Source organism: Thamnophis sirtalis, unplaced genomic scaffold, assembly GCF_051295495.1.
Source record: "Thamnophis sirtalis isolate CommonGarterSnake01/CBP01778 unplaced genomic scaffold, rThaSir2_p1.2 scaffold_6, whole genome shotgun sequence".
In the NCBI taxonomy this organism is placed as follows: Eukaryota; Metazoa; Chordata; class Lepidosauria; order Squamata; family Natricidae; genus Thamnophis; species Thamnophis sirtalis.
In genome coordinates, this window is record NW_028261386.1 from 58,965,938 (window position 1) to 58,980,826 (window position 14,889).

Sequence of the window (14,889 nt, forward strand, 5' to 3'; positions counted from 1 at the left end):
GTTAATCAAAAATTGGACCACCATTTTGAGATCGTATCTATACAGTACAAACTCCCCTTTTGTACAAATTACTTAACTATGCAAGTTGGACATTTGGGGAAAGATGAAACCGCAGGATAGATGGGAACATTTAGCCTGACCCTTTTCAATCAATGTAGGATGGATATCATTACCTGAAGGGATATTCTATTCAATATTACTGCAGCGACTTATTAAGTAGTAAGAAGTGATCCGCAAAGTCATGTATTTCCTGTGTAGATATTTTATTCCACTCTGATACCTTCAGAATATTAAAGCTACTAGCAAAAAAAACCCAGCAACCCAAGAGAGGGAGAGCGATATTTTTAGCCAAGGACAAGTCAGAGACATAACTGGAAACAACACTCAGAAGTAACATTTTTCTTCAATTAAGCCACATTGTTTGTTGTACATAAATATTGCTCTTAAAAGCTTGGAGTGCAAGGCATGTAGTGACCTGATGTATGCTTACAACTTCAGCAGTAGCTGTCCTAGCCCATTCACCAAGCTCTGTCAAAACAACATCCTTAGTTGCATAGGAACAGAAAATATTCTGAAATAGAAGGCTATATTTGGAATATGTTGATGTTCTCATTTACTATGTATAAAACATAAAGTTCAAGAGACACTTTAGTTTTGCTTTAAAAAAAATATTTTCGTTGTTAAAAATCTCCAAGTCTAGTGGAGATAAATAAAAAAAACAGGAAAGCATACCCTTAAGCACACTTCACTATTTCTATATTAGTTTTTAAAACTTGAAATTAATAAATCTAGAAAGACTGTTCTTACATTGGAAGCAGGGAAGGGGGCCACACTCTCCAGTGTGGTCACTGGTAAAGATGTTTTCCGACCATTTTCTACCTAGGATTTTGTACAAGTCTAGCAGGAGAGGCTGCTTAGCTGAGTCTGTTCTAATGACTTGGATGATTAGCTTTTCTAATTTAATAGTGAAAGAACAGAAACCTCAATATGGAGCACATCTGTTTCTGGTATAGTTTATGAACTGCAGGGACTCTCAATGCAGTCCCATCATCCCTTGGAAGAAACAGAGCTTGTAAGCTGAGCATTATGCCTCTGCCTCTGTTGAGTTCCTTCATGAAGTGAAAATAGTGGCCTTTCGTGACAACAGAGTTTCTTAGTCATCTTGGCAAATGCCTGATTTCACCAACCTTTGGCACCACTTCAGAGTGTCACTGCATTATTTTAGAAAGCATTGTGTTGAAAGTTGAATTAGGGATACAATTCCCTTTGTAACTTTCTCACAAGAGAAAAGCAAAGTAGTAGATGCAGAACTTCCCAGCAAAAAGAGTGAGGCTTTCTTGCAAGATCAAAATCAGCCATAGCCAGTGAAGAGAAAAAGACTAATTGATCAGGAGATATAGCTGAACTACAATCCTGCCTCTTGCTCACTCCAAAGGCTTGACAAGCTCAATAAAATCACTAAAACATGCATGCAGTGAATGAACAAACATGCATCTGTGCCCCTTGACTTGCTTTTCCCCATTTCCTATAATGCTGCTATCAAGACCTATGCTAATAGCAGGAAATAGCCTGCTTCCTGAAGAAGCTTTGACACGTAAATCTGAGAGAACATAAATCACAGGATATTGTTGGGTCTGTTGCCAAGAGGAAGAAGAAAGCAGGTTCTGGACTGGATGCGTTGGCAAAGAATGGATAGAGTTGATGGGACATCCTATGTCTGTAGATCTGACATATGGAAGGCACTCAGGATAGCCCAGTCCCATCTGGTTGTCTTTATGAAGTTCCATCACTGTATTAGCCGCACATTGTGAATGTCAGCCACTGTGGAGAAAAGAAAGCAACAAAGAAACTCAGAATGATACACTAGGCTATAATCTGCTCTATTTTTCAGAATTATGTAGGAATCAAATTTTAAAGGTACTTTAATTGTCATATGTTGTCAGAATGATTTTTTTTTCATATAGATCTTCACATGTCTTTCCTTTTTCCTTGGATATAGAAATATTTTCTTGGATATTTCATCACTACTTCAAAAGTAAAGTAATCAAACCAAAACTTAGCTTTCTCTCAAGTCTTTCTCTCCTACAATTCAATCATAACACTATTATCTATCAAAATAGGACTAAACCTTGTTTTTTTCCTTCCATCTCTTCTAATCTGCTCATTTTTTCTGCCATATCCAGTTATGTCCAAAAGATTCTAAAAATAAAAAAGTAATAGTTAAAAATAAATGAAAACAGTCTTAACTTCCTTACCTCACCAAGGTTCATCACAGCACTCCCAGAGCCTTCTGGATCCAAACTACGGAAGAATCCTGAAAAGTTTTTAAAAAATAAAGAGAAAAGTCATTTAGATAAAAGGATTTTTATTCCAGCTTTATCGTCAACTAGTTCCACATAGGAGCTCACATATCAAACCTTGGACAAAGGAATAGATAACTGTGGCACGACATAACTGCGGTAGACTAAAGCGCACCGACAACACCGTGGCGCTAAAACCGCGATGTCAAAAGCGCGCCCACAACAGCGTGCCGACAGAAGCGCGATTTAACTTAAGGTAAGGTAAGGTTTAAGGTTAGGTTTTGGGTTAGGTTTAGGGTTAGGTTTAGGGTAGGTTTAGCGTTAGGTTTAGGGTTAGGTTTAGGGTTATTTTTAGGGTTATGTTACAGCGCGCTTCTGTCAGCGCGCTGTTGTCGGCGCGCTGTTGTGGGCGCGCTTTTGACATCGCGGTTTTAGCCCCGCGGTGTTGTCGGCGCGCTTTAGTCTACCGCGGTTTTGTGGTGGAACCTAGATAACCACTAAAAAAATGACTTGATTTTGGTAATAACCCAATTTACTTCAATAGCTTCACAGAGTTTCATTTGGGGAGCTAAAATGGTTGTGCTACATCAACCCCTATGGAGGTTTAAATGAATTGTATAATCAGCTGATTTTGGAATTCATTTATACCTCAACAGGAGTTTCCTTCTTTCCTCCTCTCCCTCCCTCCATCCCACCCATTTTACAGTTTAAGGATTTGGTGTAGCAAAGCTGTTTTTTTTTACAGTCAAATTGCAAGAATAAAGCAGAAATTCACACATCATGCTTAGAGATGAATCTACATGAAATGAGGGTTATTGATGGCCTCTGGAGGTGGCTGCCTTATCAGCCCCTTCACTATAAGCACTTACTGAACATAGTTTCCAGCTTGACTAGACAGCAGACAAAGTTATCAAAGTCCACACCCATTGCTTCATCAGCATAGCGTGCTACTATCACTTGATGCAACTTGTTGTCCAGTTTAAAACCTAAAGATTTAGAAATAGAACATTAGCCTTGGCATAGTGAAAGTCATGAGGCATACTAGAAGAGATTCAGGAAATGATTTAAAAATTCAGGAAAGTTGAAAAACATTAGGTATAAGCTCATTAGATGACATATCTTTAGAAGGAGCCTAGAATCACCTAGTTGCTGGAATTGTCTATATTTATACAGAAGCAGGTGCTGTGAGTGAATTCCTGCTAGAGGCTGGAGGCAAATCCTACCATGTTTGGAAGAAATGCAGTGGTAATACCAACTTATTGATCTGCATGTACTTGCAGTTAAGAAATCACATTTTTTGTTTTTCCCCAAAAGCAAATACTCCTTGGAGTGAGTAAAGAGAGACTCCAGGACATGTTTTCCCTTAGAATCTTTCTTAGGAAAATCATATCTTAAATTCACAATGGAGGGGAAAGGATGTGTCTATCTTGCTCCTCCAGGAAAAAGCTCTCTAATAGTGCACCATGAGTTATATTATTAAGTGAGGTTTTCCTTGGAGGAACAAGATTGAGTTGCTTGTTCATTTAATTGAACAAGCAATGATTAGATTAGCTATAAGAGATTAAGCTATGCTGATTGGGGACTTGAACTCTCAGGGCAGTGTCCTCAGAATTAGAGGAGCTAAAAAAAAATTCTGGATCATGTCTAGCTAAAAATAGAATTGGGAGGATCAAGCCTAGAGATTTCTATTGAATCATAAAGGCAACTAAGTCTGGATTACTGTTGGCACTTCCTGAAGATAAAAAGAGGAAAGGCAAAGCCACACCCCATACTTAAGAGGTATCTGAATGCTCAAGGCTTTTTCATTAAAAAGTTGTACAGTCAAGGGCAGGAGAAGCTCCACAGGCATAGTACAATGCTTATTTTGGTTTCTTGCGTTTCCAAACTATGTAAAAGAATTGGGCGATTCAGGCAGGAGCAGAAATGATTGTACTATCTGGAGCTTTGCACAGTAAGTTCAACAACATGGATAACATATTTTTATGCATCACAGAATTTCAATTCCCAAGAATGTTCTCAAATTCAAAGATGTCTAAATCAGAATGTGAAAGTAGCATTAACATCAGTGGCCAAGCACTTTCCAAAGTTCTCATAGCTAATCTGGGAGGCTGGAACCCAACCCATAGTATTGATTAGCTTCATTTTCCATGCTTGAGAAAGGGATTTCACTCTCCTTTCATCCTTTCACTCTCTATTGATCGTATTTGCCAGGTATAAAAGAACAATTGAACAAGGGAGGGACGAAGGAAGGGAAAGGAGTGGAGGGTGGAAGAGAGAGAAAGAGAAGGATAGTCGGAAAGGAAGAAGAAGAGTGGAGGAGAGGTAAGGGAAGAAGAAAGAGGTAAGGAGAGGAAGGGAGAGAAAAAGGAGGAGAGGAGGGAGGAAGAGAGAGAAAGAGAAGGAGAGAGGGTAGGAAGGAGAAGAAAGAGGGTAGGAGTAGGGGAGAGGTAAGGGAAGGAAGAAGGGGAAGGAGAGGAGGAAGGAAGGAAGTAGAGAAGGAAGGGAGAGAGAAAAGAAAAGAAAGAGAAAATAAGGTGGTGTCATAGCAGGTGCTAGGGATGGTAAACAAAGCAATCCAAATTATACCTTATAACCTTTTAAATGGAATAATTATAGTATAAGAATGGCAAAGAAAAAGAATAACTATGTGAATGTATATCTATAACTGTATGTAAGAGAATAAATGACAGTAAAAATATAAAGCACAATATAGGTAAATAATATTTGGTTATAAATAGCTAAGTATAAATAAATATAGAATTGTACATAAAAATGGATAACGAATAAGGAGATTATGAACGCAAGATAGAAATGTATAGAAGGAAAACACTAACTGCAAAGAAACCGATACGGAACTGCTGTATGATATACGATGGAACTTATTGTTCCTATGTTGTTTTAAGTCATGTGTCTGTTTCTGTTGATGTGTTTATGTGTTTAAAATAAAAGTTTATAAAAAAAAGAACAATTGAACAAATTATTATTCATTCATTATTCAGCATAAATGAAAATTCAAAATATGTAGCATAATCAATATGTCAGTCTCTTTGGCTGATAAAGATTCCTACACCTACCAACTCAGCGTTTTCTAACCATCCCTTCCAGACTCACCAGTTGATTCCAAGGCCAGACGCATCTCGTAAGAGCTCATAGTTCCTGATTTATCCAGGTCATGCTGGCGAAATACATTCTGCCCCACACATAAACAAAAAAACAAAAAAGTGCTTAAGATTACTTTTCCCATTCTTTAAACACCATCCTTCCATCAAAAGCTGTGTTGACCACACACATATGCACTGTATCTCTCTTACCAGCCAGTTCCTAATTTTGTTCCACAAAATCTGAAATTCTACAAGACCCAGACGAGCACTGCCGTCTTTCTGAAGAGCAAAATAGTCAAGGAAAGAACTTCAAAATGTAAAAAAGAATGGCCTATAATCTGAAAGTGGGGAAATATTGGCAAGTTGATGGGAAAATAGTGCTCCACTTCTTTATGATGCCCAGAACATGCATACAAACCCATAAATAATGTTGGCAGGATTCTGGCCTTTCCATGTTCACCCAATAAACACACAAAATTACTTTATAATGCAATTGACTGTACAGAATAGCTATAGCAATAGCACTTAGTGCTTTACAGTCCTCTCTAAGAGTCAGCATATTGCCCCCAACACAATCTGGGTCCTCATTTTACCCACCTTGGAAGGATGGAAAGCCTGAGTCAACTTTGAGCCTGGTGAGATTTGAACTGTCAATCAGTAAGTTTTAAAGTCTAGACTTATTATTTCAATAGGCTCTTCTCAAACCAGGGGAAAAATAAAATAGCAGCAAGCAGTTACTGGTAAGAAAAATGTGATGCCTAGCTAAAGCTTGTTTACAAAGGTTCTTGGCAATCACTGTTGTCAGTGAAGGGTCTTGAGTCAACATAATGTCAAGTAGTTTCATCTCATAGCTTAATTCCATTTATTTGTTCAGAATTTTTTCTCCCCAGTGATCAACTCTAGCTTCTTTATGCTATATCAGTGCTCCTATGGAAGAAAAAAAAATCTGAACAAGATAACCGAAGTAAAGATAAGATTTTTTTTTTCAAATGAGATCTGCAATTAATTTCCTACTTTAACTCTCCAACTCTCCATCCATAACATTTGTAAAGCCTTACTACTGGTGCGAGAAAAGAGTATCAGGACAATATACAAAGCATGAACAATCTCTAGTCATAAACCATCTTAACATATTTCTGAATCACTTATCAGCCTAGACAAACTCTACACAGGAATAAAATAAGCTATATACTAGCTTAAATAGATCTGGATATTTTGCAATTCAAAATAATGTAGCAGCCCAGGTATTTCTTAACATAGGATAAGCTATAGAGAATATATTTTGCTTGTCTGTTTTATTATGACCAGGAAATCCCTCTCATTTATAACAGAGAGGATACATCCATTAGATTGACCATGTTGCGACAAGAGTCCATGCTGAATCCATCAGTCTTCAGATCTTTGTCTAGACAAAGGAAGAAAAAGAGCCACAATTATAGAGGAAGCTATTTCTAAGATAATACTTGGAATACATATATGGAAATGAAGATGTATCTCACTCCCTATAATCCTGGATTGACTAAACAGTACTTACGTCTAGCAATGACTCTATTCAAAATAGTTCTGAGTTCAAAAACACTGATTTCCATGTCCTGGAATAATGGAGAACAGATAATTAATTGCTTATAATAGTTCAAAGGTATTTAAAATCCCACTTTCTTCTGAAAGTAGATTACTGATAATTTCTCACATATTGACACTACCTAGGGCAGTCTACAAATGTGTATCAAGGGATGGCTATAACACACTGAGGAAGATCATAACATTGGATACAGACATTCTGTACTGTACACTTGCAGCCCATATAATTTATTCCAATAACAACCACTTTAAAACATTATCATGATATATGCATTTTTAATAAACATTTGTTCTACTTTCCCAAGCTTTTGATGATACAGACCTGCTTTTAAGTCTCACTTTATTCCCACAATATCCTATGAACCAAATTAAGCTCAGAGCAGATTTACCTTGAAGGCAGTTATATCAAAGAGGTCTTTGATTTAAATGTACAGATTGTCCATGACTTATGACCACAATTGACCCCAAAACTTTGGTTGTTAAGTGAGACATATATTAAGTGAGTTTTGCCCCATTTTACAACCTTTCTTGCCACAGATTTTAAGTGAATCATTGCAATGATAAATTAAGTAATCCAGGTGTTAAGTGAATCACTGCAGAAGGTAAGTTAGTAATTTGAATGTTAAGTTAATTTCCCCCCATGGATTTTGCTTGTCAGAAGGCTGCAAAAGGTGATCACATGACCTTGGGACACAACAATGATCATAAATATGAACCAGTTGCCAAGCAACAGAATTTTGATCACATGATCAGGGGAATGCTGCAAAAAGGTCGTACCTGTGAAAAATGGCCGTAAGTCACTTTTCAGTGCCATTATAACTTTTAACAGTCACTAAAGAATACTAGATAGATATAACAGATTAACAGAGTTGGAAAGGACCTTATAGATCATCTAGTCCAACCCCTCTGCTCAAGCAGGAGACCCTACACTATTTCTGACAGACGGCAGCCCAGTCTCCCCTTCAAAGCCTCCAGTGATGAAGCTCCCACAACTTCTGAAGGCAACTTCTGTTCCATGGGTTGATTGTTCTCACTGTCAGAAAGTTCCTCCTTATTTCTAGGTTGAATTTCTCCTTGGTCAGTTTCCATCCATTATTCCTTGTTTGGCCTTTGGGTGCTTTGGAAAATTGACCCCCTTCTTACAACAGAAGCTCTTGTAAGTTGAGGACTACCTGTATTGCTTCTTCTACTAAATTGGCTTAAATGGCAATGGACTTAAAGCCTCCTCAATATTATGTTAGTCACAGCAACTAGCTGCTATTCTCCATACTCCTCACTCTATAATACAACTGAAGGCAAAAGAATTCATAGGAAAGCTAAGGCACAATACTTACCTCTCCTGCAAGCTGCTGGAACATATTCCTGAAATTTTCATCTACATCATCCTCAGATATTTCTTCCTGAAGAAACAAAAAATAGGACCTGATTAAGCCATCCACGTACTACTTTTGGGCAAGGGCCCATTAGATGTAATGTGTAGGAGGCACAAAGAGTAACCTGCCTCATCTATATGCTCCTTACTTCCCAAATGCTGGCTATGATCCCGTGATTAATTCAAGTCCCTCAAATGTGTTAGAGAGCAGTTTGATCTAGTGGTTAAGGCTCCAGGCTTAAAACCAGGCACCAGTGAGTTCTAGTCCTGCCTTAGACATGAAAGTTGGCTGGGTGATTTGGGGCCAGTTCACATAATCGGATTCAGGTGACAAGTCAATTAGTTAATTCCTATTGCAACCATTGGAGCAACACTCAGTTGATTTAAGAAAAGCAGATCCTGACTTGTGGAAAAATGCTAGGAAGAAAAAACAAGTCAGGAAATCCAGACAGCCAAGGGGAGGGAAGCTCCACTACCAGCAGAGCTACAGCAATTCTGAATTCCCTTTGATGCAAGGGAAATTCTGGGCTTGAATGAGACAGTGAGATCCATCAAGCTCAATCCTTTCTTTGCACACACCTAATGGAGGAAATCTTGCCAAACTAAAGCTATAAGTTTCTAAACTACTAGATATAGCTCAAGAGATTCTAAGGCAGTGATGGCTAACCTTTTTGGTGCAGTGCTGAAAGTGCATATGAGCACACACCCCATAATGCAATGCACGCGCGAACCCCATGTGAGCCCCATCCCCCACATATGCACATGTGACCAACCCCATGCATGCGAGCATGAGACCCCCAAGTGCACCCCGCCCCGGTGCATGTGCGGCAGAGACCCGAAAACCAGCTAGCTGGCGGGAGATGAGTGTGCATGCATGACGGACCTGAGGTGACAGCTCGTGTGCCCGCAGAGAGGGCTCTGCATGCCACCTGTGCCGTGCATGCCATAGGTTCACCATAAAGTGTCTAGGGTGTGGTTGCCTTGAACCTCTCCTTCTCATCCTCCCCCTCATCCCCTTTGGGACTGTGGAGTCTCTTAATCCAGATCTCTCTCTGGGAAAGCTCTGTGTTGTCAAAATACTCTCTCTTTGCTCCTGCAGGTCTACATTCCATCACACAAATTGGTACTTTAAAGCTTCTTTTTCCCCTTTCAATTAAAAGGAATAAAATTAGGACAAAGGGCTTATTTGGTCAAGGTTGGATCCACACGAGTGCTGTGGGGGGATTATATGGGTGCTGTGGGCAATTAAACAATGCTTGAATACTTCTATGTTAAATAATACTTGGATAAAACAATGTTTAGACTATTCTTGGAATCTTCTAGAAATGTGATTTAGTGATTTTTAGTGATTTATTGACATTTGTAGGCCGCCCTTTTCCCTGAGGGGACTCAGGGCGGCTCACATAAATCAGGGAAGGGGAAATGCAGACAATAACAAAGACACATATAATAAAAGCAGTACCAACATGCATTAATCATTCGGGAGGGGCAACTATCTTCATCCCCAGGCCTGACGGGCTAGCCAGTTCTTCAAGGCTGTGCGGAAGGCCTGGACGGTGGTGAGGGTACGAATCTCCACGGGGAGCTCGTTCCAAAGGGTCGGGGCAACTACTGAGAAGGCCCTCCTCCTTGTAGTTGCCAGCCGACACTGGCTGGCCGATGGAATACGGAGGAGGCCCAATCTGTGTGATCTTATTGGTCGCAGGGAGGTAATTGGCAGGAGGCGGTCTCTCAAGTATCCAGATCCACTACCATGTAGGGCTTTATGGGTGATTAACAGCACCTTGAAGCGCATCCGGAAGTCGACAGGTAGCCAGCGCAGCTCGCGGAGGATAGGTGTAATGTGGGTGAACCGCGGTGCACCCACTATCGCTCGCGCGGCTGCGTTCTGTACCAGCTGAAGACGCCGGACGCTCTTCAAGGGCAGCCCCATGTAGAGCACATCGCAGTATTCCAGCCTAGAGGTCACGAGGGCCCGAGTGACTGTTGTGAGTGCCTCCCGATTCAGGTAGGGCCGCAACTGGCGCACCAGGCGAACCTGGGCGAATGCCCCCCTAGCCACAGCCGTCAAATGATGGTCGAACGATAGCTGTGGATCTAGGAGGACTCCTAAGTTGCGAACCCTCTCTGAGGGGTGTAGAATTTGACCCCCCAGCCTGAGAGATGGAATATTGGTGGAATCCTTGGGAGGGAAACACAACAGCCACTCGGTCTTTTCTGGGTTGAGCACAAGCTTGTTAGCCCTCATCCAGTCCATAACCGCCTCCAGACCCCGGTTCATCACGTCTGCCGCTTCATTGAGTTGGCACGGGGCGGACAGATACAGTTGAGTATCGTCCGCATATTGATGGTATCTGATCCCGTGCCTGCGGATGATCTCTCCCAGCGGTTTCATGTAGATGTTGAATAGTAGGGGGGATAAGACCGAACCCTGAGGCACCCCATATGTTAGGGGCCTAGGGGACGATCTCTGCCCCCCCACTAACACCGACTGCGACCTGTCTGAGAGGTAGGAAGAGAACCACCGTAGCACGGTGCCTCCCACTCCCACCCCCCGCAGTCGTCGCAGAAGGATACCATGGTCGATGGTATCGAAAGCCGCTGAGAGGTCAAGGAGAACCAGGATGGAGGGGAATCCTCCATCTCTGGCTCTCCAGAGATCATCAGTCAATGCGACCAAAGCGGTTTCTGTGCTGTAACCGGGTCTGAAGCCTGACTGGAAGGGGTCGAGATAGTTTGCTTCCTCCAAGGACCGCTGGAGCTGAAAGGCCACCACCTTCTCAACAACCTTCCCAAGGAAGGGAAGGTTGGAGACTGGACGATAGTTATTAAGGACAGCTGGATCCAAAGATGGCTTCTTTAGGAGGGGTCTCACCACCGCCGCTTTCAGTGCGGCGGGGAAGTTCCCCTCCTGAAGAGAGGCGGTCACGACCGCCTGGATCCAGCCTCGTGTCACCTCACTGCTGCTGGTAACCAGCCATGAGGGACACGGGTCCAGTACGCAGGTGGAGGCACTCACAGCCCTCATGGCCTTGTCCACATCCCTGGGGGTAACATCCTGAAACTCAACCCAGAGATGTTCCGTTTGATCCTCTTGTGCCTCGGCTGGAACTGCAGGGGTGGAGTCCAAGTCCGACCGAAACCGAGCAATTTTGTCCGCTAGGAATTGGGCATAATCCTCAGCTCTGCCCTGCAAGGGCTCCCCTACCTCCCTTTTATTTAATAGGGAGCGGGTTATCTTAAACAGGGCGGCTGGGCGGGATTCAGCGGACGCAACCAACTTCTATGTTAAATAATACTTGGATAAAACAATGTTTAGACTATTCTTGGAATCTTCTAGAAATGTGTACTGAGGATATGTTCTATCCTCCCAGAATTGAAATCAACTTAGAACCTTCTTACACCCATTACCTGGATCATCTTGTTTCCATTCTTTCTTATTTTTCCTTTTACCCAAGCCTATTTTAACCTGAAGCGAGCCTTCGTTTTTTTTTTTAAAGGTAAACCAAGTATGGAAACATGCAACTTGGAAGCAGGTGTTACCAGGTTTGTCTTAAACCATCTGCCAATCTTATGGCTTTTTATTTTTTAAAAAAAACCTCTACAGAAGAGCTCTTTCTCAATCGGTGGGTTGAATCTCAATGCCATGATTCAAGAAGGTCATGAGAACTCAAGTCCAACCGTTTGACAGACACTGCATTGAAAAAGGCAAGAACAATGAAAGAAATAACTCCCCCTGGTAGTTCAACTTCACCTCATCTGGTAGATCTGCGGAGATCTCATCATCAAGCACCCTAAAAAAAGAAAAGAAAGAATACTTAGAGACACCAATGCTCTTGTAAAATAGAGAAGACATGGGAAACATTTTACTCCTACTGCCTTCTATTAAGAGATGGATGCAACTGAGATCTGATGTGTTAATGTGTGCCCAGTGGCTTATTTTTCCTCCAAGTAAACTCTTAATATCCCAGGAGATTTTCAGACAGAAGGCACAAAGCCTAAAGCCTACTTATAGGTCTGTGGGGAAAAAAACCCTAATATTAGAGGAAGGTCATAAAGCATGGACTCACTCTGTGTCTGACTGTTTCTCTGTGAAGACACGCAGGATGAAGTCTGCTTCTTTGTTAGGCTCGAAGGTAGAGGGAACTATGATGTATTCACCAGGTGGAAGGCGAATGTGATTGCTGACTTCTCGCAAGTTGATGAAGGTCTCTGAACGTGCTTGAGATTGGTTCCTCAGAAAAAAGTCCTTCTTCAGATGAACGCTTTGACAGCCCTGGGCCTAGGAGAGAAGTTGTTCAGGGATTCTGTACAGCTGTTCAACCATCAAGGTACCAACCAATATATGCGTGTGTATATAACCACACTCACACACATCCCAAAAGCACAAAGGAGAAGATACAAGTCAAAACACTTTTCTTGAACTAAAAATAGGTACCTACACACCCAGAGTGTGTTTTTACAGAGGCAGGCTTCTGTGCCCCTTTAATAACAACTGACTCTTTTAAGTTTCAGAAGATATACAGCATTGAATATCTTAATACACGTAGCCATCAAAGTAATTGTGGCAAATTATGATGGTTTCAAGTAAGAGGAAAGCACCCTCATGAGAGATGACTATCTGCATCTCAAACAATTTCAGTCAGCCATTTTCCACCTCCACAAACAGTTCAAAAAATGGATTGGTAGAGCTCAGGGTATACCTCTTCAGGAACCTATGGGGAGAGAGAAATAGAGAGAGGTAGAAAGATTAGGAACAAATTTCCGTAAGCTGTGCTGCAGAATAGGAAAACCAGAAAATGATTTGGTGTTACCTCATAGACGGCAAAGCCAATGGTGTGCATGTCTCCTCCAGCGTGGCGCTCTTTTCTTCGATGTTTTTGCATCAGAGCCACTAAGAAGCTGCATGCTACTTCATCATCATCTGGGTCATCATCTTCTTCTAAAAGCTTGATTTTGAATTGTGGATTAATCCAGAATGTAGCTGCAAGACAAAGGGACAAGTGTAGTGAATCTTAGTACCAAATCTAGATAGCATAACTTGAAATGAGTAAGATCCAGGAAGATCCAAGTCAAAGAATAAAAATCAATGGAGGAAAAGAGAGCTGACTTTCAAACTTCTACCCTCTCAATAGGGTCAAGATCGTCCTCTTTTTAATCTAATTGCATGTGATGTAATCCTCGAATTACAAATATAATGGAGCCTGTCTATTACATTCGGAACCTGAGGATTTGTTGGAATGAATCATGTCAAAAAAACATGATCACTCCTGGCCACGCTAGGTGACTTACCTTGTGAAGATCTAACAAGCTGTCTCCTCTCCAGCGGTTTTGCCTGCTTGCAGTCTCATTGTGAAAAGGGTTTGCAAGCTGATGGGACTTTGGAGCAGCAAAATTGCATTGCTTCAAGCCTATTGGTTTGCAAATGTTTTTCGTGCCAAGATTAGAAGCTTCTGGGGGCCGTGATCTCATTCAGAAGCTTCCAGTCTTGGCATGAAAAGTGTTCACAAGCTGACGAGACTTGAAGCAACGCGATTCTGCTACCCCAAGTCTCATCGGCATGCAAACGCTCTTCGGCCGGATCTGGTGCAGGCCTTGGTTCATCAAGAATAGAGGCCTAAATATCTCGCATGATCTTGCACTACTTTAGGCTTCTGTTCTGCATGAATGCACTGAAGCAAGCAAAGGAACGGACAGCTCACTCGATCGTCACAAGGTAAGTGAGTCTCCACAAGCCCAGTTCCTGTGGAGACCTGCCCCAGGGAGTGGGGGAAGGAATAGGCAGGGCAAATGTTACAGTGCCTCTGTGGTTATTCGTGTGAACGATTGCCATGGTCCTGCAACATTCGTAACTTTAAGATTGTGTCATAAATACTTGAGGAGTTATGTCATAACTTCGAACGGTGGTAAGTGAACGGTTGAAACTCAAGGGTTATATGTAGCCTGTAGTAATCCATCAAGTATGAAACAGAGAAGATAGAAGAGTAAGTAGAGAAAATCTCTATTACCTGGATGGTTTCTGCAGCCTCCAGCTGTACTGCCCCGTCGCCAGTTTCCTTCAAATAATGTAGTGTGCCATTTCTTTGTATCTGCCGCTGTCAAAGCATCTGGGCTGAGATTACAGATCTCAAGTCTAGAAAACTCACGCATAAAATCTCGAAAAGCCATCCTGAAGGAGCAAAAGACATAGTAAGAACAATATCAAAAGCAGATATGATGGTCTCAGTGCAACTTTACAGCAGAAGAAAATAATCAGTGCAGTACTCTAAAACTGTAATAATAGTTCTGCTGGGCCAGGTCAAAGCCCATCTTAGTCCCTCATTTGCTTTTTCACACTAGCCAACCAGGTGCCTCCTGGGTGTTTGCAAGCAGGAAGTAGAAACATAACTTTTTTCAAAATTATTCCCTTGCAATAGGTTTTGGAAAGCTTACTTCAGGATACTTGCATACTGTGTGAAGCAGCGTTTCTTTTATCTGTTTTAAATTTCCTTCCATGCAGGCACCTGGTTTCATTGAAAAAACTATTCCCTGCTTA

The 14,889-nt window shown here is 41.5% G+C and overlaps 1 protein-coding gene across 1 annotated transcript in view; it reads right to left on the reverse strand.

The window, feature by feature from the left end:
- Positions 1-246: 246 nt before the first annotated feature.
- The window catches only part of CAPN11 (calpain 11), a 50,008-nt gene continuing 35,365 nt past the window's right edge, over positions 247-14,889 (reverse strand). The window contains exons 10-22 of the mRNA XM_087717940.1: positions 14,363-14,523; positions 13,169-13,338; positions 13,058-13,069; positions 12,425-12,636; positions 12,109-12,148; positions 8,317-8,382; positions 6,936-6,993; positions 6,742-6,806; positions 5,612-5,680; positions 5,412-5,490; positions 3,170-3,286; positions 2,256-2,314; positions 247-1,821 (exon numbers count right to left, since the gene is read on the reverse strand). Of these exons, the coding sequence (XP_087574066.1) occupies positions 1,795-1,821; positions 2,256-2,314; positions 3,170-3,286; positions 5,412-5,490; positions 5,612-5,680; positions 6,742-6,806; positions 6,936-6,993; positions 8,317-8,382; positions 12,109-12,148; positions 12,425-12,636; positions 13,058-13,069; positions 13,169-13,338; positions 14,363-14,523 (1,135 nt within the window). The 3' untranslated portion in view covers positions 247-1,794. The remainder of the gene's footprint in view (positions 1,822-2,255; positions 2,315-3,169; positions 3,287-5,411; positions 5,491-5,611; positions 5,681-6,741; positions 6,807-6,935; positions 6,994-8,316; positions 8,383-12,108; positions 12,149-12,424; positions 12,637-13,057; positions 13,070-13,168; positions 13,339-14,362; positions 14,524-14,889) is intronic.